The sequence below is a fragment of the Sorex fumeus genome, unplaced genomic scaffold (assembly GCF_029834395.1).
Source record: "Sorex fumeus unplaced genomic scaffold, SorFum_2.1 ptg000002l, whole genome shotgun sequence".
NCBI lineage: Eukaryota > Metazoa > Chordata > Mammalia > Eulipotyphla > Soricidae > Sorex > Sorex fumeus.
The window spans coordinates 687,087-713,444 of NW_026606059.1; the positions used below are offsets into that span (position 1 = coordinate 687,087).

The 26,358-nt window shown below is 44.1% G+C and overlaps 1 protein-coding gene across 1 annotated transcript in view; it reads left to right on the forward strand.

Moving 5' to 3' along the window:
* The window catches only part of SPIDR (scaffold protein involved in DNA repair), a 344,944-nt gene that overhangs the window by 245,449 nt on the left and 73,137 nt on the right, over nucleotides 1-26,358 (forward strand). The window contains exon 11 of the mRNA XM_056111030.1: nucleotides 20,900-21,040. Within this exon, the coding sequence (XP_055967005.1) occupies nucleotides 20,900-21,040 (141 nt within the window). The remainder of the gene's footprint in view (nucleotides 1-20,899; nucleotides 21,041-26,358) is intronic.

The window sequence follows — 26,358 nt, forward strand, 5'->3', positions numbered from 1 at the left end:
GCAGTTGAGTTTTAGACGTGGTGTTCTCGCACCAATCCCAATCTCGCACCAAGCCTGCCACCTTGACAGGCACATTTTAAAGTTTGATGGTTGTAGTTTGGCTCTCATATTTTCCGTGTGGCGGAGTCTGTGCTTTGGATGTATAGCCGTGGCACTCCCTGTTGCTTCCCTTTCTCATCTTCTTCCTTCCCTCCTCAATTTCTTTCCTTCTCTTCTTTCTCCTTCCTATACTTTGGGATCAAGGGTGATCTAGGGATCTCCCCTATACTCTACTGGGTTCTCTCATTTTCTTCTCCACTATTCCCAAATTTATTCTCCACTATTTCCTGCCTCCTTGGACGTGTTTCACTTTCATGGATTTCCTGGTCCATCAGCCATGACCAAGTGCTTCTGCCTCTACCTTGAACTATTTCTCTAATTCTGACAGGGCTGGAGAGAACACAGGTGTGTGGAGGGTTGCAGATCCAGTTCTTCTATATACCACAGAGAAGTGATATCATCCTGTGTTTGTCTGTCTTGTTTATTCTTTCAAAGAACCAGCAATCCTTCATTGATTCTTTGAATTGCTTTCTTTATTTCTATATTGCTGATATCTGCTCTGGTTTTTGTTTTGTTTTGTTTTTTTTAACTAATTCCCCTCTTCTACTTCTTTTTGGTTTGTTTGTTGTTCCTTCTTCAGGTTTTTGAGTTGTGTATTTAAGTTGTTGATTTAGGCTTTTTCTTCGTTATTAACGTAGGCCTGCGTTGCCATGAATTTCATTGCTATTATACCCTTTTATAGTTTTTGGTATCCGATAGATTCTGATAGCTTATATCTTCAGTCACATTAGCTTCAAGGAATCTTCTTATTCACTGATTTTTCTGTTCGATCTAGTTATTTAGGGGTGTTTTGTTCAGCTTCCAAGTATTTGAAGTTTCCCCCCACTTTTTCTTTCTGGTAAACTTCTTCTTTCGTGGCATTGTGTCTGAGAGGGTACTTTGTACCATTTCTATATCTGTGAATTTATGTATGAGTTACTCCCTAGTATGTGGCTTTTCCTGGAGAGTGTTCCATATGCACTAGAGAAGAATGTGGATTCAGCTTTTAGGGGATAGAGAACCCTTTCTATATACAATAAGCCCAGTTCTTCTAGCCCCTCATTTAGGATTCTTGTCTCTTCACTGATACTCCGTCTCATCTGTCTAGTGGCAAAAGTGTAGTATTGAAGTCTCCCACTACTGTTGTGTTTCCATCAGTATGTGTCTTCAGGTTTGTGAGCTTATGAACTTTGCAGACCTTTCACTTGGTGTGTAAATGTCAACCACGGTTTGCACTTCTTTATCTTTTGTTCCCTTAAACAGTAGGTGGTGTTCATCACTGTCTCGAATTACGTTCTTTGTGTTGAATGCAATTTGGTCTTAAATAAGTATGGCTGTCCCAGTATTTTTTGTCTGCCACTGGAATGTGTGATTTTTCTCCTTCCTTTCACCCTGAATCTTTATTTATTCTGTGAGTTTAGGTGTGTTTTCTGTAGGCAGCGAATAGACGGAATTTCTTTCCTGATCCATTCAGCTTCTATTCCTTTTTATAAAATTTAGTCCATTGATATTGAGAGAGGTTAATGATTTTTTTTAAAGGCTGTGTCACCATTTTTGTGTACATGGGTGTGGAACCAAGTTGCTTTTCCGTGTGTCTGTTTGCTTTATATAGGCGGCCTTTCAGTAATTCTTGCAGGGTTGCTTTAGTTGTTGCAAATGCTACCAAGTCTTATTTGTCTGAAAGGCAAATCCCCCTCCTTCAAGTCTGAGTGATAGCTTTGCAGGGTAGTGAGCTCCAGGCTGGAGGTTTTTCATTCAATACTTTTAGTATGATATTCCATACTTCACTTGCTTATGAGATGTCATGTCGAAGGCCTGTTGTGATTCTTAGTTATATTAGAGATTTGAGATCTCTATTTAAATTTTTCATCTCTCACTGCTTATATCAAATTGCTATATTGTTTGATTTGTTTTTTTTCACCATTTTGATCACTGGTTTTGTTTTGAGTCTTTTTTTTTGTTTGTTTGTTTCTGCTTGGGCCTCTTGTATCTGTGCAGAAGCCTCTCTCCAGAGACCTGGGAAATTCTTAGTTATTACTCTTTTGCCACTTCAGTATTGTTGATGACTAGCATTTTGTGTGTGTGTGTGTTGGTGAAACTTTTAATCATTGCAACAATAACAAAAGAACAAAAGGGAAGAATTTTTTAAGTACAACTGACAGCTAAGTAGTAGTTACTCTAATATACAATTGATTATATTATGGCAAGATTACATTTGTAGGCGCCACTAAAGGACATCATAAGGTGTTTGGGATTTTCTCGAAAGTAGTGGAATTTTTTTTCAGGTACTTGTGCTTATATAATGATATTTAGGGTTAAGAAAAACAAGAAGAAACTGCAAAAAAATGAACCTAAAAACTGTAGTTGGAAATGAACCAAGAACATGAAGGCACAATGTGAGGATATTCTGATAGTCTCAGGGGAAGTATTTATTTCAAGTGGCAGTGTCGACAAGAATGACAGAAGTTCTGAGGGAAGATATAGCAAAAACAAAAGTAGCATGCACTTACTAGATTAATTGTATGCAAATTATTGGTGTTTCCAGAAAGACAAAGTCAACAAAATAGTTTAAATTTATTGACAAATCAAAGGAAGGGTGTTAGAAAAGAACAGAAGTAGAATGATAAGCATGAAATTGGAAAAGAATATGGGAAGTGATGAAACTTCAGAAGTCACAGAAAGATGTAAGATGGGATGAGATATAATACAAGTGCTAAGGAGGGATTAATATTAAAGAGGGCCTATTTGTAGTTTTTTTAATGTATATGTTTGACTGGGGCTGGAACGATAGCACAGCGGGTAGGGCGTTTGCCTTGCACGCAGCCAACCAGGCAGACCCGAGTTCGATTCCTCCGCCCCTCTCGGAGAGCCTGGCAAGCTACCGAGAGTATCTCACCTGCACGGCAGAGCCTGGCAAGCTCCCCGTGACGTATTCGATATGCCAAACACAGTAACAACAAAGTCTCCAATGGAGACGTTACTGGGCCCGCTCAAGCAAATCGATGAACAATGGGAGGACAGTGACAGTGACAGTGATGTTTGACTGGACTATTAGAGGTGTTAGAATTTCCATGTGTCCAACTAGCATTTTGTTTTAAGTATTGCTGATAACAGTTTTCCTCACGTTGAATTTTGTTGTTGTGGCTTGCTGGTGTATCCTTTAACTCCTTCAATTCCATCGTATAGACTCTTTGATAACTTGGATCAGAATTTCTCTTCCAGTGATTGCGTAATTGCCATTTCCATTGCATGGATTGATTTGAGGGTTGAGGCTTTATTTGAGCTGGATGATTTGCCAGAACTTCTGTCCCTGTCTCCCAGAGCAGGTGAATTCCTTTGTTTCCCCATTGCCCTTACAGAGTTGTGGGTGCTGAGAGTTGAGCTTTAGATTTCCAATTAGCAGAGATCTCATCTGCTGCATTATTTTTCAGCAAGGGGTTACTACTTATGATTTGATATTCCAGCATTTTGCGTGCCCTTAAGATGCTATTTAAGAGGTCATGCGGTGAGCATCTAATTATTCCCTTGTGCATACCAGGGTTATTATGGAGGTATTAGAGGACAGAATTCATTACCGACAAGCTCTTAGTTAGTGACGTTGAAAGAGTCGAGTTGCTCTGCAGGTTTGGGTGGGAGGGCAGCAGGGTTCCTTGGTCTTCGGGGCGTGGGAAGAGGTGACCAGCCCTGGAAGTCACAGGGTGCGGAGATCAGAGCCTCTCATGCGCCTGACTGGGGTGGTCCCGGGGTGGATCTGCAGGGAGGCAGGGTTTCCCTGCTCCCCGGGTCAGGGAAGAGCTGGACTCCAGGAGCAACAGGGTCTGGGGAACTGTTCCATTTACTCTGTGTGACTGTCCATTTTCTCCCAGCACCCTCTGTGCTCCTGGCTCCTGAGTCCTAAGTAAACTGTTCATACATCTGGGGCTCTTAATTGCGTTCCTTGGCTCTGAGTGCTTTTATTTTTAATTCTGTTTAAACCAAAGAAAGTGTGTGGGTCAGCCGGATACGGTAGAGAAATGTTTTGTGTCTTCTCTACTGAACCCAGGCCTCACCCATTAAAGCACGTTCCCCTCCTGACTCACCCTAGCTGGACCATCCAAGGTCAGTGTAGTCTCTTAGACCTTGGCTTATTTCCTGTTTCCTTCTGAGGACTTCCACATTTGTGACTGTGGAGGTTTTTCCCTGGAGAGAAAGACTCTGTGCCTGATACCTAGCACCTTAGCTCAAAAGGGCCAGGATGGCTCTCGGGCCTTCTGTCTTTAATGCACAAAGTAGATGGAACATAGATTTACTGGGCACTCTTAGGAAACCAAGGTACCTTTCACAATCCAGTGAAACCCCCATATCCCATGGTTACTGAGTCTTACGACACTGCTTTCAGCAGACTTCTATGCTTTACGCCCTCCTTTGCATTTCTCTTATCTGACTTGGTCAATTTTCCCTTGCGTCATGTATTGTTTTCAAGCAAATCAAAAAGTCTTGGGGGGAAGGACAATTCTATGTACAAATTTTGAATGGAAAGTTTCCAAATACTTCCAAAATTTATAAGTAACAGTTTAAGTAACTGTTGTGTACACAATGCATGCTAAATATACGAAAATCTTTACACAAATTCTACTGATTCATATTACTGAAAAATTGGAAATATGCTACATGATGATTATTTTCAGTGGGAATAAGGTTAAAAAACAAGAGGGGGCAGGGATGTGCACCAGTGATTGAGCATTTGTCCTGTGTGTGCGAGGCCCTGGGTTTAATCTCCAGCACTATAATGAAAACGAGAGACAGAACGAGAGAAAGGAAGGGAGGAAAGGAGGGAGGGAAGGAAGGGAATCAGAAGAGTAATCCGTGGAGTAGCAGGGTAAGGAGACAGTAGACTCCTCCCTAGTGAGGAAACGTTTTAACTAGGAAGGATGTTTGTTTTTGGTGGGAAGGCGGCCACCCAGGCAGTGCTCAGAGGAGGGCGGGGTGGTGGGGGAGAACTCCTGGCAGTTCTTGGCCAACTAGGCCTGCAGTTCAGGATGAGGGCCCAGGGGTGTAGATCTTCCCTGCGGTGCAGAACCCCTGGCCACTTGCATGATGCTCAGGGACTTCAGGGCCACACTTTGAATGCTCAGTGCTCGGGGACCGTGTGATGCGGGGTACCTTGAACCCTGTACTATTTCTCCAGCCCCAAGAGGGAAAAATGTTTTTTTTAAAAGAAGATATTTTAGAGCTTCTAAAAACTGTTTTAAGGTTACATGACAAATGGAGAAGCATCCCATCAGTGGAATCAAGAAAATCCATCATAGTAAGAACAGTGAGTCTGTGATCTTTGAGCCATGACCCACTCTCCCAGCAATAAAACTCCTCGTGTTTAGTAAGTCAGACAGACAAAACTAGAACTGTGCTCTAGAAGGGACTAGAGGAAATGGCTCCCTGCCCCCAGCTAGGGCACAGATTGACTCTCCAAAGTCCAGGCACCAGCATCACCTGCGCCTTGGCCCATGTTGCAGAAGCTCTAGCACTTTTGGGTGACAAGAATTCTGACTCAGAGGGCGAACCCAGCAGACTGGTGCCTCCACCACCATTAGCACCTTTTTGAGCAGAAGCCTTGCTCCAGGGAAAGGAGGAATTGTCCTAATATCAATTCCATGAGGTGGCACAGAGGTTCTCCCCAAATGGAGACAGGTTGTAAGGAAGATGGGTGCCGTAGCACGCCCTGGGAGGGCTGGCTTTATGTGTGGCAGAGCAGAAGAATTTCAAGTGCATTGTTGGGGGAAAAAAACCTTGAGGATATTGGTGGAGAGCAGTTCAGCGAGCAGTTCATATTTTATCAATAGCAAATGGCAGAGTCATCAGAACTTTTACGGAATATCAGGGAAAAGAGTGGTGAGGAGAGATCTCGTGGGTCTCACTCATAGCAGGAAGGGCACGCCCACAGGTAGACCTAGGGAGAGCAGCCTCACTGCGCTGCAGGGTCAGCGTCACCTCCATCCTGGCTGAGGAAGAAGGTAGCTGCCGACCCAGGGCCAACTCCCAAGTCCTTTCCGCCAAATCACGTGCTCCCCCTGGCAGCCCAGCATGCTCAAAGCCAGACCCTTCTAGGAGTCATGAGAGAGGGGAAATGCAAGCACTGGCAGAAAGGCGGAGGGCAAAAATTAGACCCCATAACTAATAATAGCAACCTACAAGCCACCTCCATCCAGAGGTAGGCCAAAAGGGCCTGGAGAGGGAGGGAGTTTGCCTTGCCGGCAGCTGGCCTCATATTGGTCCTGACACCCGCTATGGTCCCTGAGCCTCGTGGGTAACTACTTATCACTGTAGGGCTTGCCCTCCCTCCCCAAACAAGAGCAAACACAAAGGGAGAGAGTAAAATCTTAAGGGAGCCTATGTACAACCTTTCTTTAATAAGTATCATGTGCTAACCCAGTGGACCACAGAATCTGCAGGGAGAAATGGGCTTCATCGATGACTTCATGTAAGTCAGTAAAAACAAACAGAAATAAAAAAGCTGCTGTACAGGAACTAGCGTCAGCCCCTGGGTAGGGGAAAGGTTCGTATCTAGAGTTGCTACAATAGTTTGTCAAAAGTTTCCAGATATACATAAGAAGGCATTACCCATACATGGCGAAAAGATAGGAAAGCATAACTGATTTGGAAGAGACCAGGTATTAGACTTAAGCCATTATAAATATGTCACAGAACTAAAGGAAACTGCCCCCTCCCCAAATAAGGAGTAATATGGTGGTAGTTTCTAATCAAATGGAGATAACCAATACATAAACAAATTCTATGAAAGAACCAAATGGAAATTCTAGAATTCTAGAAAGCACAAGAGCCAAAATGAAAACTTGATGAGGTAGATTCAACAGTGAATTTGAACTGGCAGAAGAAAGAGGTAGTGAACTTAATATAAAGTCATTAAGATTATGTAGTTTTACTGAGGGAAAAAAAATGATACAACTTGCGTTGGCATGACATATACTAAAATTGTAACAGACACTGCATATCTTTCTGATTCGAAGTTTGTTCCAAAAGTAGTATAATTTCAATAAGATATTAAGTTTTAATCTCAAATTTATTGCTTTAATATTTTTTAAGATTAAAATACTTGCCAAGGCTTTTAATAACTCAGTCTTCATGAAGAATTGAAGCACCATAATATAAGCCAGAAACTGTGTGTATGTGTGTGTGTAAGCCTTGCTGTAATATCTCTCTCTCTATATATATATACACACATATATATGCTGTACTGTGTTATACATAGTGTATATATGTGTGTGTGTTGTGTGTATATGTGTGTGTATGTATATGTATATATATGTGCACGTATACACACATATGCCTTACTGTACTGTCTCTCTGGCCCTGCTGCTCAAATTTTCTTTTTCATTTTGGAGTCACACCCAGCAGTGCTCAGGGCTTACTCCTGGCTCTGCTCTCGGGGTTCACTCTGCGAGGACGTGGGGGACACATGGGGTGCCGGGTGGAACCTGCGTCAGCCACGTTGTACCCCCTCACAGTACTGTTGCTTTGGCCTTGTGAATTTTTTTGTGTGTTTTTGGTTCATGAACGACGATTTTCGGGACTTACTCCTGGCAGTGCTAAGGGGCCGTGTGGGAGGCTGGGGATCGGACCTGAGCCAGCTGTGTGCAAGGCACGTCCCTGCCCGCTGTGCCCTCTAGCCCCCACCCCCTGCCATGCTGTGCCGCTTTGATTGCCACTGCTCTGGCAATTCGGGGGCGGAATGGGTGGGGAGTGGGGCGTTCCTGTTCCATAGGAATTTCATGATTGTTTGGTCTGTTTCTTTGGAAGACTGTCTCGGGTACCCTCATAGTGACTGCACTGAATCTGTATCATGCCTTGGGGGAATGTTGCCATTCTGATGAAGTTAATCTGCCCCATCTATGAGCAGGGGATGTGTTTCCATTTCCCCATGTCCTTTTTTATTTCTTCCTGTAGTGTTTTGTGGTTTTCTTTATATAGGTGTTTCGCCTCCTTGGGTAAGTCATTCCAAATTCACTTGATTTTGTGAGGATTTTCACAATTGTGAACGGCACATAGGCAAGCCATGGACTTTTTTGTGTTAATCTTATAGCCCGTCACTCTGTTATACCAGTCTATTCTTCCTGGAAGCTTTTTGTAGTCTTGAGGACTTTCTAGTGTAGTATCATGTCGTCCACAAATAGTGAGCTGACTTCTTCCTTTCCTATCTGGATGCCCTTAGTATCATTTTCTACCTGTTATGGCAAGTACTTCCAATACCATATTGACTAGGAGTGGCAAGATTGGTCAAATTCATCTTGTGCCTGGGCTTTTAGTTTTCCCCGATTGAGTATAGTGTTTGCTTTGCACTTGTGGTAAATGACTTTGACTGTGTTGAGGAAAGTCCCTTCAATTCCCACTCTGTTGAGAGTTTTCATCGTAAACGAGTGCTGGGTCTTGTCAAATGCTTTCTCAACATCAGTTGATACATTCATATGATTTTTCTTGCATTGATATGTTAATTGATTTACGTTTGTTAAACCATTCTTGCATCTCAGGAATGAATCCCACTTGGTCATAGGTCATAAGTTTTATTATTTTATTAGTTAGGTCATAAGTTTTATTATTTCTTTTGCCTGCCTCCTTGGGGCTCCTATTGTTGGTCATTTTTTAATTCCTTAAGCTTTGTTTGTTTCTTTATGCCTTCATTATGAATGTTTGCAAAGCTATAACCTTCCCTCTTAACACCACTCTGCGTTCCACAAAGTTCTGGGAGCTCATGTCATCCTCCCTTGTTTTCAGTAATCTTTATTTTCTCAGGTTTTTTTTTTAATTAAAAACTGTTATTTACAAAATCATTGATAATTTGAGTTTTAGGCGCATACTATTCCAATGCGAATCCCAACACAAATACCAGCTTCCCTCCACCAGGGAAATGGTCTCGTAGCTCCTCCCCACATCAGCCCCTTCCACATCTCCTCGTGGTGCTGGGTTGTAGATTGCTGCGACAGGAGTGAATCACCCACTGCATCACTGCATCATCGTCAGGATTCCACTCTGGGTAGGTTTCAAGAATTGGCCTTTCAAGACTGTGACTTTCTCCACTGATATGTTGACTCTAGTACTGCTTTAGACTGAAGCGCTAATTCCTCTTTGCAAATTATAACAGTGTGGAGATCAGTTAAACCTCCACTTGAAAGCTAATAATTATTGAGTTCTAGAAATTGAGTTAGCAATCCCTCTTTTGTACAGATAAAGAGAGAATTGTGCTAAATGTTTATACATTCATTTCACTTCATCTTTAGAGCTCTTTTTTTTTTTTAATTTTATGGTCTTGGGCAAAGTACTAACCCTTTCTGTCTTCAAGCTTCTTCATGCTGAGAATTACACTAGTCTAGCTCTCTGAGATCTTTCCAGAGTAGAGTAACGCACTACCTAGCACTGCCCGAACACTATAAAGATGAGGTATATATAATCTCCATTCAAAACCGTGTCTGTTATTGAAAGTTTCTGGCTTGTGAGGTTATGCTCTACTGCACCAGGCAGTGAAGGCAAGGAAGCAGACCAGCGACAGTGTAGATTTCAAACCCACACAGTTCCTTGGTGTGTGTCAGCATAGACCAAGGGCATTCTTCTTTCAAATTTTTCAAAAACATAGAGGCCTGACAGGTAGTACAGTGGCTGGGACACTTGCCTTGCTTGAGGCCAACACGTTTGGTCGCTGCTTCTGCATATGGGCCTCTGAGTCATGTCACAAATGATCCCTGAGCACTGACGCAGGAGCAAGGCCTGAGCACCACCGGTTGTGGCCCAAAAACCAAAACAATTAAAATGGCATTTTCATGCACATTAATCATGTCCCTAGTCATATGGGAAGTGTCTGAGTTTAACAGAACCCTTATGAGAGAACATGTCCTCCCACTGGTCCAGGGAGCTGACCCACAGGACTGGACTGTGAGCTCTGCTGCAGAAGCCTGTTGGGTCCCGGCGCTGTGTGATTCCCTGGGCACGACTGGGTGTGTTCCCCAGAGAAACATACTCTCTCACCATAATGCAGTGAGGTTGAACAACCAAGAAATGTTTTTAAATCCTTACAGAGACTTTTTGAAAAATAGTTCCAAATAATAAATGAATCAAAGGACAAATAATGGATTTAACTTTAAATGTCTTGAGCTAGTAAGTGATAAAACATGAAGCATCAAAAATCATCATCTCATTAATCTGACATGTAGAAGAAATTTTATAACCTGAACGGCTCGTTTTAAAAGGAAGGAGAAACTCTTACTGAGTTGATCAACAACCAACATTTGAGCTGACTGAGTAACGCCGGCTGAGTCTGTAGGGGGGCTCAGGTCCCCCCCCCTCACTTTACCATCCCTCTGCAGACCAGACTCGCCCAGCCCACCCTCACACCCCCACCCAAGGCCTCCGGAAGGTTAGGCTCTCCCTCCTGCGGGTATTGCCCTCTGTGTGCTAGCCTTCGCCTCCTGCAGACCACGGAAGCATCTCCTTCTGACGGTTCCGAGACTTGTCCCCCTGGTTGGGGTTCCAGATGGAAACATCCAAAATATGGTGGTGGGACGGTGTAATGGTGGTGGGATTGGTGTTTGATTATTAAACGTAATCAAGTATTGTGAACAACTTTATAAAATAAAAAAATTTTAAAAGTACGCACACACACACACACACACAAAGGGAGGGAGACTGTCCCTCTTGGCTCACTCCAGGGTGCGCTCCAGCCCACTGCACCACTCCAGACCACAGAGGTTCAGCCTAGGCACCTCTGCCTACTTGTTCTTCCTGTCGCAGCACTTGTTTGTTCCTTATCAGTTGGAATTCTTATATTTTGGTTTATTTGATTTTTATTGTGAGAAACTACAACTATACATAAAGACAACTAATTTTAAAACAATAGAATCACTCTATCACTATCATCCTGTTGTTCATCGATTTACTCAAGCCGGTGCCAGTAACATCTCCATTCGTCCCAGCCCTGAGATTTGAGCAGCCTCTCCTTACTCATTTTTCCCCATGCTGCCGTATCGGAGGCTCTTCCAGGATCAGGGGAATGAAGCCCGTTATTGTTGCTTTTTTGGCACATTGAATACGCCATTCATAGCTTGCCAGGCTCTGCCGTGTGGGCGGGATACTCTTGGTAGCTTGCCAGGCTCTCCAAGATATATATATATATATACATATATAAATATATATATACACACACAATAGCAAATACAAACTTTTCAAGATAATTATAAACATGAGTAGAGACAATATAAACATATGTAGCACTGTGGCACTGTCCTCCCGTTGTTCATCAATTTGCTCAAGCAGTCACCAGTAACGTCTCCTTTGTGAGACTTGTTACTGTTTTTGGCATATCGAATACGTCACGGGTAGCTTGCCAGGCTTTACTGTGCGGGTGGGATATTCTTGGTAGCTTGCCAGGCTCTCCAAGAGGGGCGGAGGAATCGAACCCAGGTCAGCTGCATGCAAGGCAAACGCCCTACCTGCCGTGCTATTGCTCCAGCCCACAATCGATGTGAGATATAAAATTAAAGGCTAGTATTGGTAATGGATATAAATGAAATTTTTTAAAAAAGATAACAAATATGATCTTGGCTTTATTTCAAGAGTAAAGTTCATTTTAACACTTTACAGGCAGTAATTGTCAAGTATATCATTAGCAAAAGAATTTTTTGTCCTTCCAGTTAACAGAAAAATGTATTTGATACATAGAATACCCATTGATGATTTTAAAATTTGTCAGCAGACTAAGAATACAAAGGATTTTGTTTTTAAAGGCAGGAACAGAAACATATAACATCTTTCTCAGAGTTCTTTACAGAAGCATCTCCTGAGCAATGCCTGTAGGGGCCCAGGCCACTCCAAGCAACTTACTCGATGGTTCAGTGCTCACGGCAGTGTGGTGCTGCTCGACCTGGAAGTGCAGGGGCATCAGGGCCACCTGACAGTGCTCCTGGACCACCAAGGCCGTACCCAGCAGTGCTTTGGAACTGCAGTGCTATGCTGCGTTGTTCAGGAGGGGGTCAGTGCAGTGGCCGGGGTCAAATTTGGGGCCTTGCTGAATAGCTCTGGGGAGTGTCGTGTAGGATGGACTCAGCTAGGAAAGAGACAGAATGAGCTCTCGTAAGTGGGATGTAAAGAATCACAGTAAGGAAATAGCAAGTGCCTTGAGGCAACCGAATCTGAGAACTGGCATGTAGATGGGAGCTTGCCTCAGTGGGAGGCACGAGAAGGGGGTTAGCCTGAGATGGGGGACCCTGGGATAGTGGTGGAAGGAAGAGGACACGCTGGTGATGGAATGCTTTATGTCTGAAGCCAGCCACTAGCAGTATTGTAAACCGCTGTGTCTAAACTAAAAATACGTGCATTACTAAAGAAGGAATTCAACTAGATTGACGAATTACGAAACCTTAGTAAATGAAAGTTAAGTGTACCTCTCTTTTTTAATGTATTTCCTCACTGAAATTATAAAGTTGTTCACTATTGGATTTCAGGCAAACAATGTTTCAACACCAGACCCTTAACCAGTATACATACTCTCTCTCTCTCTCTCTCTCTCTCTCTCTCTCTCTCTCTCTGTGTTTTTGCACTGTAGTTTGCAGTAATGCTCCTGAGAGGGTTTCGTGCATAACACCTGACCGCCTTTCAGCACCCCCTCCTCCTCCTGGCTGGACGTTTCCCTGTGCCGTTGAAGACGTTGCCCCCTCCCTGTCCTATTCCCCAGTTGCTCCCACTGGCCCCACTCATCAAGTGTCATGTTTCCTACTGAATGCCAGTTTCCATCCTCTTTGTTTCCATTGTCTTTGGGTAGAAACTAAAATACTATTCAAAGTAACAAACAAAGCCATAAGCACCCGGTCATAGATCTAACAAAAGCCTTAAATGGAAATTTTTTCAGTATTAAAAATAATCGGTCTGGGCTTGAGGGATAGCTCAACATCCAGAGCTTGTGCCTTTTAGGGGCCTGGGTTAAATTTCCGACACTCTGAATGTCCCCTGGGCACCAGCTAGGAGTAACCCCTAGGCACTGAGCTGGGAATGGCCCCCAACACCCCCGATGTAGCCACAAAATACAACAAAACAGAACTGGGTCTGAATCCTGACAGCTCAGCCGTTTGAGTGTGACTGCTCCGTTGTCTGTGGTCCCTGTCCCCACCACAAATGATTTCCAGCAGTTATGCAGCTTGCTGTGTGCCGGTACAGAAACCAAACATGGTGCTCAGGGGCCAGAGAGCAGGCACACGGGAGGCTGGAGCACCTCCTTTGCATCCCGGAGTTCCTAGTCTGACCGTGGCACCACCTGGTCCCCCAAACGTCACCAGGAGCGGTCCCAAGCACCAGGCCAGGAAGTGGGCCCCTGGGCCAGAACTAAGGGAATGTGAGCCCTGGTCATTACCACGGCAGCAGAGAGGAAAGCGGGTAGCTGGTTAGACTAAGCACCTCAGAAAGAAGACTTATCTGTGTGTGCCTGTTACTCTCTGTCCCCTTCCGTGCTCATGAAAGCCAGACGTCTAGTTAGGTTCTCTTGTTCCCAGGGTAAGATGAGTAAATTGTAGTTCGTGGAGTTAAAGTTCCCTCTTAAGGTCCCCGTGTTGCTGACCGGACGTGGCCTGGAGAAGCCGACTGTGTTCCCTGGAGTATGTCAGGCATGGGAAGTGTCTCTGGTGACGCAGGAAGAACAAGTTCTCAAGGCCCTTTTTCTGCTCAGACCTGTCATGCTACCACTGAGAGCTGGTACCAGCCCAGCAGGAAGCAGTGACAAGGGGGCGGGATTCTCTGTGGGTGCCTGCGGAAGTCACGGCGCTGTGGACTGTTGGTTGCGTGTCCTGGTTCCAGTCCAGTTGAGTTGGTGGGTCGTGGCTCCACCTCAGGCTTGAGCCAGCATGCCCCTGAGCTCCCGCGGGCTGGCAGGCAGAGCTGGGGAGGCGTGAGAGTGGCCGGGCAGGGACAGGACGAGAAGAGGCAAGTGTTAGTTCCCCTAGAGTGAGAGGGTCGATGAGAGAGCCTTCTTACTCACTGACGATAAAGGCAAGTGTGAGAGCAAACTGAAGGCAAGGTGCGAGCAATCTCCGACCTTTCCTTCTTCAGAAACAAAAAAATGAGGCAATAAAAACTTCTTTCTAAAGAACTTCTTCTTTCCTTTTAAAGCTGGTCTACATGGATTTTCCTGTTCATCTTGATTCTTTTATTTAATAACAAATGTAAATATTTATAACACTGTTGGGTACCTCAGTCTAGTCAGCAGCCTTGAAAGAAGATCCCGGGGCTTCTCCTTAGAAAGTGGGGCACATCCTCCCAGGGCCTGGCTCACCTCCCCGCATTAGGCAAGGAGAAGGTGTCCAGGACAGAGGTATCGAGCAGGTGAAGGAGCCTTTGAGAAAAAACTTTCATCCCAGAGCTCATGACCTGGAATCGTCTATAGATCTTTTTAAAAAAACATTATAAATTCAACCGAAGTGTATAATTTCATCCCTGTTTTGATTTAACATGCTTTTCTAGGCCAGCAGGATATGAAAGAGTAATATTTATTCTTTCCACTTAGGTATCTGATTTAAATCTTAAAGTCCTTTTTGTTGTATATAAAACATAAGATGTGGGACCAGAGCAATAGTGTAGCGGGTGTGGCATTTGCCTTGTACACGACTGACCTGGATTCAATCCCAGCATCCCATATGGTCCCCCAAGTACCGCTGGGAGTGGTATCTGAGTGCTGGGATTAGTCCCTGAACACAGCTGAGTTGTGACCCAAAAACAATAAAAACTAAATGTAAGCGGTAGTAACCACTAGAATCACTTTCAAGTGACTTTAGAGCATGTCTTCTTCATTACAGTAGAGAAACATCCTGTTTTTTAGACATTCATCATAAATTGCATTGTGGCCGTAGTACTGTTATTGTTTTATTGGATTTGGGGGCCTGAACACCACTGGATGTGGCAAAACCCCTCACCCCCAAATAGATAATAGATGTTCTGTTATCTTTGGATTCAGGTACCTCCTTTCTATCTTAGTTTTCAGAAACAGTTGAAGGTCAGAGAGAGCACAACGTTAAGCACTGGCTTTGCGCCAATCCAAGGTCAAGCCTCAGCACCACTTGTGGTCCCCTGAGCACTGCCAGGAATGATTCCTGAGCACCGGGCCAGGAATAATCCCCGAGCACTGCCTGGGTGCCCCTTTGCTCCTCCCAAAACTCTGAGCTTCCTTCTCATTAGCCTAATTAGCCATGAGACATCACACTAACTTTAGTATTAACGTGCTCTGCTTTATTGGATTCTTATGTTGTTTTGACCCACTCTTCCTAAATACCCTACAGTATGTGAACCCCAATAAACTTCAAATGAACCCATTAATGAGTTTGAGTAAGCACGTGCAGTTTTCTATGACACTCTGTGTAATTAGTCATTATATGAGTTTGCTGCACGTGCACTGGCCCAATCAAGTAGGCGCTCGTGCCTGGAAGGGGGGTGGATGGAGCACCCCTCCACTCGTGTACGAAGCATGAAGCAATTTAGACTGTTGTTTGGGGGCAGATCAGTAGTTTGTGTGTGGTTACGTTGCATAAAGTTTCCATATAATGGAGAATTCATGGTTAAGGTGATATTTTAAGTTTTATTAAATTGAGTGTCTGTAATGTATTTGTTTATATATTACCCACCACAGACACTAACTGATCTATTTCTATCATCCCAAAATGTTCTCTCTGTCCTCTGCTGTCATTCCTTATTCATTCCTGTTCCAGATAATTATAGGTCTGCTCATTGTGTTTGTAAAGTCATTTTTCCATTTCTAAATTCAATAGAATTTAGACTACTTTTGTAAAACTTTTCCCACTGAAAACAATGAATGAGTTTTTTTTTGTAGATTCATTTTTTATTGTTGTGAAGTAGTAGTCTCTTGTAGGAATATACCACAGTTTAATCATTGAACTGTTTTTGAACATTTGCTTTCAATTTGGTGCTATTATTTAGCAAAGCCATTATGAATGTTTATAAGCCTTTGTGTGGACATATGATTTTATTTATTTAGGAAAAAGCCTAGTTTGAATGACAAGATATGTAATAAATGTATGTTTAATTTTGTGAGATACCAAAATGCATTATGCCATGACTATAACATCCATTCCTAAGATGCACGGGATTCCCAGTTTTTCCATATTCTTAACAGAGCTTGATATTACCTTTCCTTTGTATTTTGGCTTTCTGGTGAAAAGCTAAAGTGGTACCTCGGAACAGTGTTAACTTGGTTTTCCAAGTGGCTGATGCCCTATTATGATGTGGCATGTGTATCTTCTTTGATGAAGTGTGAAGTGTTTTTTCCAGGTCTTAATTTTCCTTTTATTTATTTATCTATTTTTGATATGAACTGAAATTCACATTTAAAAAATGAACCCTTTCAGCATGCTTTTCCCATCCTGGGAGGATCCTCCCAACACCTTTTATTTGGTGCTCCCTTCTCTATCTGAGCTCCCTTTTCCCCTAGCATGTGTGGCTGGGGGTGGGAGGGATATTGGGATCTGCGGTGGTGGGAAATGGACACTGGTGGAAGGATGGGTATTTGATCATTGTATAATTGAAACCCAAGCACAAAAATTTGTAAGTCTACAACTGTACCTCATGGTGTCTCACTAATAAAAATTTTTTAAAAAATGAACCCTTTTCAGTGTGAACAAAAATGGTGTAGTGTCCATTCAGAGCAGTGCCAACATCACCTCATTCTAGTGTTCTGCTCCATTCTTCAGGATTGGCCCGGCAGTGCTGCTGCCCGTCCGTGTTCTGTGGGGGTCGTGCACCCCCTTCATCTAGTTCCAAAATACACTCATTGCACATTAAAGAGGAAGCATCCCTATTTTATTCTTTCCCTGCTCCATGGCGACCATAATTCTGTGTTCTGTCTCTATGGATTTAACTTTTTCATAAAAATGAAATGATGTAATTAGTGATACATTATATTGAATTGTCATTTTTATTCCAAGAGTTGTTTATGTGCTGTAGATGTGAGGTGCCTGTGAAGCCCTAGTCATTCATAGATATATATATATATAATATATATATTAATTATATGTATGACATAGAAAAATAGTCTCATGTTATGGTTTTCCTACTTTTTTTAATGGTATCTTTCAAAGATCAGAAGTTTAAATTTTTTAAATTGAAATTCTATGGTTTACAAAGCTATGGTCACGGTGTCTCGTGCACATATTCCAACATCACACCCATCACCAGTATCCCCCCTCCCTCTTCCCCAATTCAATTGTGTGAATCAGTTCTCCCGTTGTTGTGCCTTTGGACCTTTCTTGCTGTCTTGCTGTGTAATGAGAGAGATCATTCTGTGTCTATCCCTTTCCAGAAGTTTAAATTTTAATATGTCTTAGTCCTTTGGGCGTGTGTGCTTTTGTGTCAGAACTGAGAAATACTTACCTCAAACTTACTAATATTTCCCCCTCTTTTCCCTCTATAATTTTTATAAGATTTTTTCCCTCTTTTTAGCTTTTTAAGAGATTTTGTTTTAATGTGGAGTCTCCATCAGCTGTGCTTACGACTCACTGCTGCCTGTCTTTGGATCACTTGGGGAGGGGCTTAGAGTTAGGGTTCGTGCATATGCAGTGCAACCATCAAGTCCCGTATTCGAGGCAAGCATTGTGCTCTCTGCATTATCTCTCTGTTCTTGAAAGAGAGATTTCCCCCCTCCTTTTTATTAAATTTTTAAAAATTAATTAAAGAACCATGATTTACAAAGTTACTGATATAGGCACACAGTACTCCAACACCAGTCCCTCCTCCAGAGTTTCTGTGCTCCCTCCCGGCCTGCCCACCCCCTCCCATCTCCTTCCATCCCCCCTCCTGCCACCCTGACAGGCGCGGTTCAGAGTTCGGTGATTGTAGTTTCGGTCTCAGGATTATAGTGCTGTTAGCCTGTGCTTCGGCTGTACAGCTGCACCACGGTCCCACATCACTGGTCTACCCACGGCCCCTGACCCTGAGCCGCCATTACTTCCCTTCCTCCTCTTCTTACTTCCCCCTCAGTTTATTCCCTTCGATGCCCTTCTCCTTCCTGTTCTCCGGGGTCAGGGTCTATCGAGGCAGTCCCCCTTTGCTGTAGTACATTTCCTTGTCCAGTTACTCTGGATACCACAGATAAGTCAGATCATCCTTTGTTTTTCTTTCTTTTTCTAACTTACTTTGCTCAACATGATACCTTTCAATTCCAGTCAGGTTGCAGCAAGTCGCATGATTTTATCATTCCTTGCAGCTGCATAGTACCTGGAAGAGAGTTGAAAGGAAAACTCTTGGAAGTTAAGTATATGAAGACTTGGAATTATAGCACATCTATTTTGAGTATTGGAAGACAAAGTTGATTAAACTTACACAAGGAGAAGGAAAATATGAAAGAAAAGGAAATCAAAGGCATGCTTCCCTTAGAAGCACAGATACTAAAATTGGAATAATACAGAGATGTGGATGGTCCCTGAGTGAAAATTCAACATGCAAATTCATGAAACATTCCATACTTGGGGAGCAGGGGGGAGAATCAAAGAAATGAAAGACATGATCTAGGATGTTCAGTGACCAGAATGAACAAAGAAGAAAAATGAAGGGGAGAAAATAATGATGAAATGATTCAGGGGTAAAAAGGATTTCATCCTGTGAAAGCATCAGCCAAGGGTACCACTCACGTTGTGCATAGTGACAGATCTCCAAGGCACAAGACAGGGCCCAAGTGATGGTGCAGCCAGGAGGGCGCTGGCCTGGCATGTGGCCAATTAGGTCCCTTCCTGGGCTTCCCATGTGGTTCTCTGAGCACAGCCAGGAGTCATTCCTGAATGCAGAGCCAGGTGTAACCCCTGAGCATTGCCCCTGAGCAAGCAAAAAAACGAAGTTTCTCCAAATGTGTTAGCAGTGTTGTGGGATCTAAAATAGACCCCCAGTTCCCAGAGGCAATTTCATTTTCAAGATTAGACTTTTAAAAAGAACTTCCCCCTAATGAGCATCTGGAAAGAGGTTCTATATGTTAGATGTCCTGTAAGGTTGGTTTATTCATTTTGAGGCAGGGCAGGCCACACCTAGTGAATGAAGCTCAGGGTTACACCTGGCGCTGCGCTCAGGGATCACTCCCGGCGGCGCTCAGGGGCGAGGCAATCACGCTTGTGTGGGGTGTGTGCAAGGCAAACCCCTACCCACTGCACTCTCTAGCACCTAAATCTTTTAGTGTAATGTGTGTGACTTTCCCTTCTGAATGCTCCATTTCATTCTTCAAATCTGGGGGCTCCGGGGTCAACACTGATCCCGTCCCATGTAGTCCCCGTGGCATCAGCACAGAGCTGAGCAGCACAGTGTTCTAGGGCCATACTGCCCTACTGACCAGTCAGCCCAGAGCTGCTGGGAGGGACCCCAGAGCTCCCGAGCACCTCTTGGGAGCCCCCCGCCCTCCAAAGATTCATTCTTCAAATCTGCCAGGCTTTTCTGTATCGCTTATCTCATTTTTGGGTTGTTTGTTCTTTTATAATTAGTCGTTACACTTTATTCCTTTTAATTATAGTATCACAGATCAGTTCTATTAGTGGGGTGGAATTTTTTTGGTTGTTTTTTCCTTTTTCTTTTGGAGAGGACACACCCAGCAGGGCTCAAGACTTACTCGTGGCTCTCTGCTCAGGGGTTGAACCTGGATTGGCCAGATACAAGGCAAGCACACTACCTGCTGTGCTGTCTCTTCAGCCCCTGTATTTGGGAATTTTTATTTCAGCATATCTTCGATTGAGTTTACCCCATGACAAGACTAATTAATGGTATTTTCTTTGAAAGAGAACTTGATTTCTCTTGCAAACCAAGGAAAATCTGTATACCAGGGAGGGAGACTTGAACAGAGTCTAGACTTTTATTGAGTTCTAGCAAACTTACTGTTTCAGGTTAATATTTCATGTTGAGCTTTTCTTTCTGTGTTTTTATCGCCTGTTCCTTTCCAAGCTACACTTCCCTTTATAGTCTCATCTTTAAAATCATTTTGCTTCTCACTATTTATTTGGGGGCTTACTGACTTAATTCTTTCGGGACCCAGAAAAATGTTTTAGGGAATGCATTTTCATGATAAATAAGACTATTTGAATTATTGAGCAATAAGTATAGATTATTATCTTTTGAACTTAAAAAATGAAAGTAATACCCTCATGTCACCGGCTCTACAGAGATCTTACTTTAGTCCACCGTGAAATACAGGTTTTTAGATATGTACCTTCTCCGAAAAGCCTTATTATTGTTCTTATCACTAAAACTACTCCTTAACTACAAGTTTTTCATGACGGGGGTTAGGATAAAAATGGAGGGAGACGGAGGCAGTGAGTACAGCTCTTGTGCTCGAAGAGTTGCCTGTCTTCTCTTAGCCCCCGTGGTGGGGCCAGCACAGCAGGGCTTGGTGCAGAGCCTGCCTGCAGGCGTGCCGCCCCGCCCCTGTCCCGGGCACTGGCTTGCTCCCAGGGGGAGCTCTGGGCTCTGCTGCCCGTGCCCCCGTGGCTGCACCCACCTCGGGGGGTCTCTGGCCCCACAGCAGCCGAGCCAACAGCGGACTGAGGGGGAGGGAAGAATAAGAGACACACCACGTTTGGCTTAGAGCTGCCCAAGAAGAACTCTTGTTTTCTCCTGCGCTTTGAATAGTGACCCTGGCATACACAGGGACACAGCTTGAAAGTACAGTCTGGATGCCCCAGGTCATCCATTTAGGAAGATGACTACAGTGGATCTCTAGCGAACGAAACGGGATTCTGTTCTTTGATTTTTTTTTATCATTTAATTGTTTAGTTGAAAACTATCTTATAAAGGAATAAACCTGACTGCTTTTTTGTAGAGTTTGCCTTCTTGTACAAGATGCATGCGGAATGTTCAGTGAAGTGTACGCAGAAGGTTCCCATTTGAATGACCGACAGTTGGAAGGGAAGTGCTGTAAGCTGACAGGAATGAGGGTCCTACAGAAGGCCACCAGAGAAAGGTAAGGGCACATTGTGGCAGCATCGTTGTTACCTAACAAAAATGATGGCTGGTTCTTTTATTAGTCTCTTATCTCCAAGTTTGTTTTCAGAATACATGCTAGGACCCTAGAGTTTGTCTGTAAAAAAAGGTCAGATTGAGTACCTCAAGGAGAAAATGTAATTGACAGCAAAACAATTATACGGGCTTGGTGTCTCATAATTTTTAAATATACAAATATCATGTGCATGTTTTAATTCTAAAGATTTAATTTCTGTATGTTTTCCTTCACTTAATCACTTAATCACTTAACTTCCCGTTAGTCGTCGATTTGCTCGAGCGGGCGCCAGTAACATCTCCATTTGTCCCTGTCGCGTGCTAGTGTAGCCCAATGGCATCTGTTCGCTCCGGGAACATGAAGGGCCTCAAACCGATCGTTCATGATCTTCATGAAGAAGTCTGACCATCTGGAAGGTGGGCGGCCACACGGTCTTTTGGCATCCTGTGGAATCCAGTCGGTAACAGCTCTAGTCCAGCGGTCGTCTTTAAATCTCATTACGTGACCAGCCCATCTGATTTTCGACACCTTGGCAAATGAGACAGCGTCCCTGATTCTTGGTCGTCGACAGATGTCAGAACTCCGGATTCTTTCTCTCATTTGAGTGAAACGTGATATTCCAAGCATAGCTCTTTCTATTCTTCTTTGGGAGACCTGAATAGCATTCTCATCTTGTTTGCGTAGGGCCCAGGTCTCTGAGGCATATGTTAATGCAGGAAGAACAGTGGAATCAAAGAGATGTGCCCGGAGCCGGAGGTTCTTTGTCCTCTTAGCTATTTCTTCGATGTTCTTGAAGGCGTTCCAAGCCGCTCTCTTCCTCCTGCGCAGCTCGGGTGCCAGGTCATTTGTCATGTTGATCTCTCGACCTAGGTACACATAGCTGTTGCATTCGGAGATGGTCATTCCATTGAGAGCGAATGGGGCGTCAGGAACAAGGCTGTTTCTCCTAAACATTGTCTTCGTAAGATTCAGCTGTAGTCCTACCTTTCCACACTCAAGGTCAAAGTCGGCCAGCATTTGTGCCGCTTGGCTGATGTTTGGTGTTATTAAAACAATGTCATCAGCAAAGCGGAGGTGGTGTAGTTGCCGACCATCTATCTTCACTCCCATTCCTTCCCATTCCAGTTGTCGCATGATGTTCTCGAGGGTGGCACTGAAGAGTTTCGGTGAAATGGTATCACCCTGCCGCACCCCTCTCTTGACATCAACGATCACTTCTTTGTAGAATGGTGAGATCCTGGTAGTGAATCCGCAATACAGCTCACGGAGGATCCTGATGTATTGGGCTTGAGTGCCCTGATTGGCTAGGGCTTCAATGACCGCTTCTGTTTCAACAGAATCAAAGACCTTCTTTAAATCATTGAACGTTAAACAGAGCGGCATCTTGAACTCCCGAGAAACCTCAATGAACTTGGTTATCGTGTGGATATGGTCGATGGTGCTGAATCCTTTGCGGAACCCGGCTTGCTCACATGGTTGTCCTTCATCTAGTGTTCTGCCAATCCTATTTAGGATGACTCGAGTGAATAACTTGTAGATGACAGACAATAGGCAGATCGGGCGATAGTTGCCAATGTCATGGATGTCTCACTTCTTGAACAGTAGTACGGTCCTGCTGGTTTTCCATTGGTTTTCCTAGCCCTAAGAATAGGCAACTTCCCTTGAATCATTTTATATAAATAAAATCATTTTATATAAATTAAAATATGATTTAGTGAAAAGGCATTTTCTACGATTTAAACAAAATTCTAAAACCGGCTTTCTTAGTAAAAAAGCTTTGATGTGTTAATGAAGGTTTCATGAGCATATTGTTAATGAAATGTTATCTGTCACATTTCATGGCACCTCATTTTAAATATTGTTTATATCAACATAGAATGGTATCTAGATCTGACATATAGTATATCTGTTCAATCCCCAATCATCATCTTAATCTCAGAATTAGTGGCAAGAGGAGACACTTTCACTGTCTCACTGTCCAGATGATTGGCATGGACTTAATTGGGGATCTCGGCCTACCAGAACCTCTCAGAGAGTGTAGAGAGTGTGCTCTTCCAGCTTTCCTCACGTTGATGCTTTCTCTATAGTAAAATTTGAGTTTATAACAGTATCTGAGGGAGATACATGTCACAAATGTGCTCTCCTATTTTCCTTTTCCTTATTTAAACATTGTTCATAGTAGAGTTGCTTTGGGCGCTCAGTGTTCAGCTTTGACCGCAGCCCTCGTGTGACCCCTGCACCCTGGCCCAGTAACTCTCACCCACCCCCAGGCTGCCCTCTCAGCAGCGCAGTGTGACTGTTTCAGATGGAATCACTGTGAAGTACATAAACTTGTTCATGACGGGGCTTCAGTCATACGGTGTTCCAACACCCTTGCCCTCACCGGCGGAGTTGTCAGCCAGAAGATGTGTGAGTTTGGGGGCCGTGGCATGGCGTGCGTCTCTCCCGAGACTCGAGGGAGGCCTGGAGCCGGCACTGTTGCCAGGCCGCTGGACGCTGCGCTCCTTGTAGCAGTTTAGTCTCTTGTTGTTCTGAGTGAGGTGTGCTGTTTTTGTTTGCTTGTTTTGCAGTAGTAGGGGTTTGACTCTAATAATGCTCACTCATGCAAATAACTGAACCACATCGCAGGTCCTTGAAGCAGGTACTGGAGCGTCACCCAGTGGGTTTCATGCTGCTCGGTTCTAGCTGTGATGGCTCTAAACCTGCGCATCACGAGCCTATTGCCATTGGGAGGCACCTCTCCTGCCCCCTCCTCTGCGCTCCTGCCAGTGAGTGTCCTCTCTGCCTGCAGCTTTTCCCGGGAGATGTCGATTTCACGGTTGCATCTTCCCAGAGCTTTAGAGATGTTTTGCGTTGTGGCTAAAAGGATGGGTGTGTTATAAATCTAATTATCCTAATCAATTTTGGGGGGAGGGGGTATCCATATATTTGTAAAACATATCCAGGCATGCTCAATGCTTTTGGTTCTGTGTCTTAGTTTGGGGCCACAGCTGGCAGTGCTCAGGGCTTGCTCCTGGCTCTGTTCTCAGGGTCATTCCTGGCGGGCTCAGTGGGCCTCTTGGGGTGTCAGGGATGGAGCCAGATCAGGGCAGGTGCAGGGCAGGTGCCTTTCCGTTGTACCACCACCCTGGCCCAGGCAGGTGCCGCTTAGCCAGGTCCCACATGCCCTCTTGTACCAGATACCAACCACCTTTTCCTGCCCAAGTTTGGAACCACAAGCACTAGTCAGTGCTGCTGCTCCCAAGTGTTTTCCCCACCAGTCACGTCAGACGGGGAGCCGGGCAGGCCCCCCACGTGGGCAGCGGTGCTGCTCCAGCCAGCAGGGCTCCTGGTCCGCTGTGTGCAGGGGAAGCCCTCGAGCTGTCTCCCAGCCCTGGAACATCTGTCTGCCTGTGAGGAGAGGGCCAGGCCTGGAGTCCAGGACATTCGTGTGTATGTAGCAGGAGCCCAGCTTAAGTTGACTGAACCCGAAGCCAGACTGCTGTCTGTTACGGCACCGTAGCAAGCTCTCTTTCCATGGCCGCGCATCCTTTCTTGGCCAGACTCTTGGAGCTCATCCACTGTTGAGCTGGAGCTAAACTGGTGACTACATATTGGATTCTTTTGTCGGTTGAAGCTACTTTTTTTGTTTTCTCCTTTTGGGCGGTAGGGCCCCCAGGCAGTGCTCAAGAGGTGGGAGAGGACACTTCTGGCTCTACTTTGTTTGGGCCAGTCAGTCCAGTACTCAGCCCAGTGTTGGTTCAGCGGTGCTGGGGATCACCAGGCTGCATGCGTGGCGGGGGATCTCAGGACGCTGTGTGTGCCAGACATGTATTCGTGCTCTTTGAGCTGTCTTCCAGGTTGGGCTCTAGGGGAAATGAATTTCTTTATCTTCTATAGCTTATTTATGCACGCAGCTAGCCAAATAAATATTTAGTTTGCCTTTTGTTCTTTTGGAAGCTATGTTTCTTCAAAACAAATTATTAAATTGTATTGGAATGCTCGATGCTCTAATTGCCTATTAGTGACCTCATCCATTGTCAGTCATCCATCCATGGCCACAGTTCTCTATTTTTTTCCAAATTACTGTGTTTCATAGCAACCTTTCACAAACTTTAACAAAATACAGTTTATAAAACCTTAATAAAGTCACTTACCAAAATGTAAACTAAAATAATTACATAATTCTAATATCTGCTACAGAAAATTAACTTGGTTTTGCCAATTAAAAGTTAGATGTTGGGGCTAAATCACTATGAGTCTTAGATCTTGATTACCAGATTGTCTCCGGTTTGTGGCTGTCGGGACGGAATACCACTCCTTCCGATGGCCTTCCGGTGGCTGGATGACCTCAGGTGTGGGCAGGAGGTTTGCTGTTGGACTCAGCACAGCACGAGTTGCGCTCTGCCTGCTCCATGGTGAGGCAGCCAAGAGTAACCCAATAGACTTTCTTTTCTTTTCTTTTCTTCTCTTCTCTTTTCTTTTCTTCTCTTTTCTTTTTTTAATGTACGAGTATTGCTATTTATTCAGCCATTGATTTAACTGCCCAGTAGATTTTCTGTCTCTCTGACTTGTTTTTTTAAAATTAAGCACCCATACGTTAATTAATCAATCAGTGTATTTAATTATTTATGTTATTAATAGGGGTTAAAGTGAAGAGAAACAGACTGGGTGGGTTTTCAGAGCTGCATTAATGGGATGGAACAACAGCCGCTCCCCTTTGCCTGCTCCCCGTTTCCGCGTGTTTTCTCCCCAAGGCCTGACCCTTGGCCTCTGAACTTTGTCTGCCCCAGTGACTGTGCAGCAGTTCAGTAGAGCAGACAGACGGAAAACTGCATTGCCTCGGCATCACGACTCTTTAAATGAGTTTATCCTTCTGTTGCTGGTTATTGTAAGCTTTGATTTTTATATCATAGGGTAATACTACAGGTAAAATATAAAGGTTCCTGAAATATGTTAAGGCCATTGGTATGGAAAATCCAGCCAGCACCTTTTTTTTTTTAATTTATTGAATCACCGTGAGAACAGTTACAAAGCTTTCAGGTTTAAGTCTCGGTCATACAATGAAACACCCATCCCTTCACCAGTGCACATTTTCCACCACCAAGAACCCCAATACACCCCCACCCCACCCCTCCCCCTGACTGTGAGGCAGATAATTTCCACTTAATTCTCTCTCTACTTTGATTACATTCATTATTTCAACAAAAGACACCATTATTATTTGGAATTTCCCCCCAACAGTCAGGCCTGCTGAAAAGGCATCGTTAAATAATTTGTTTTCTATTGCTGGTTATGAAGAG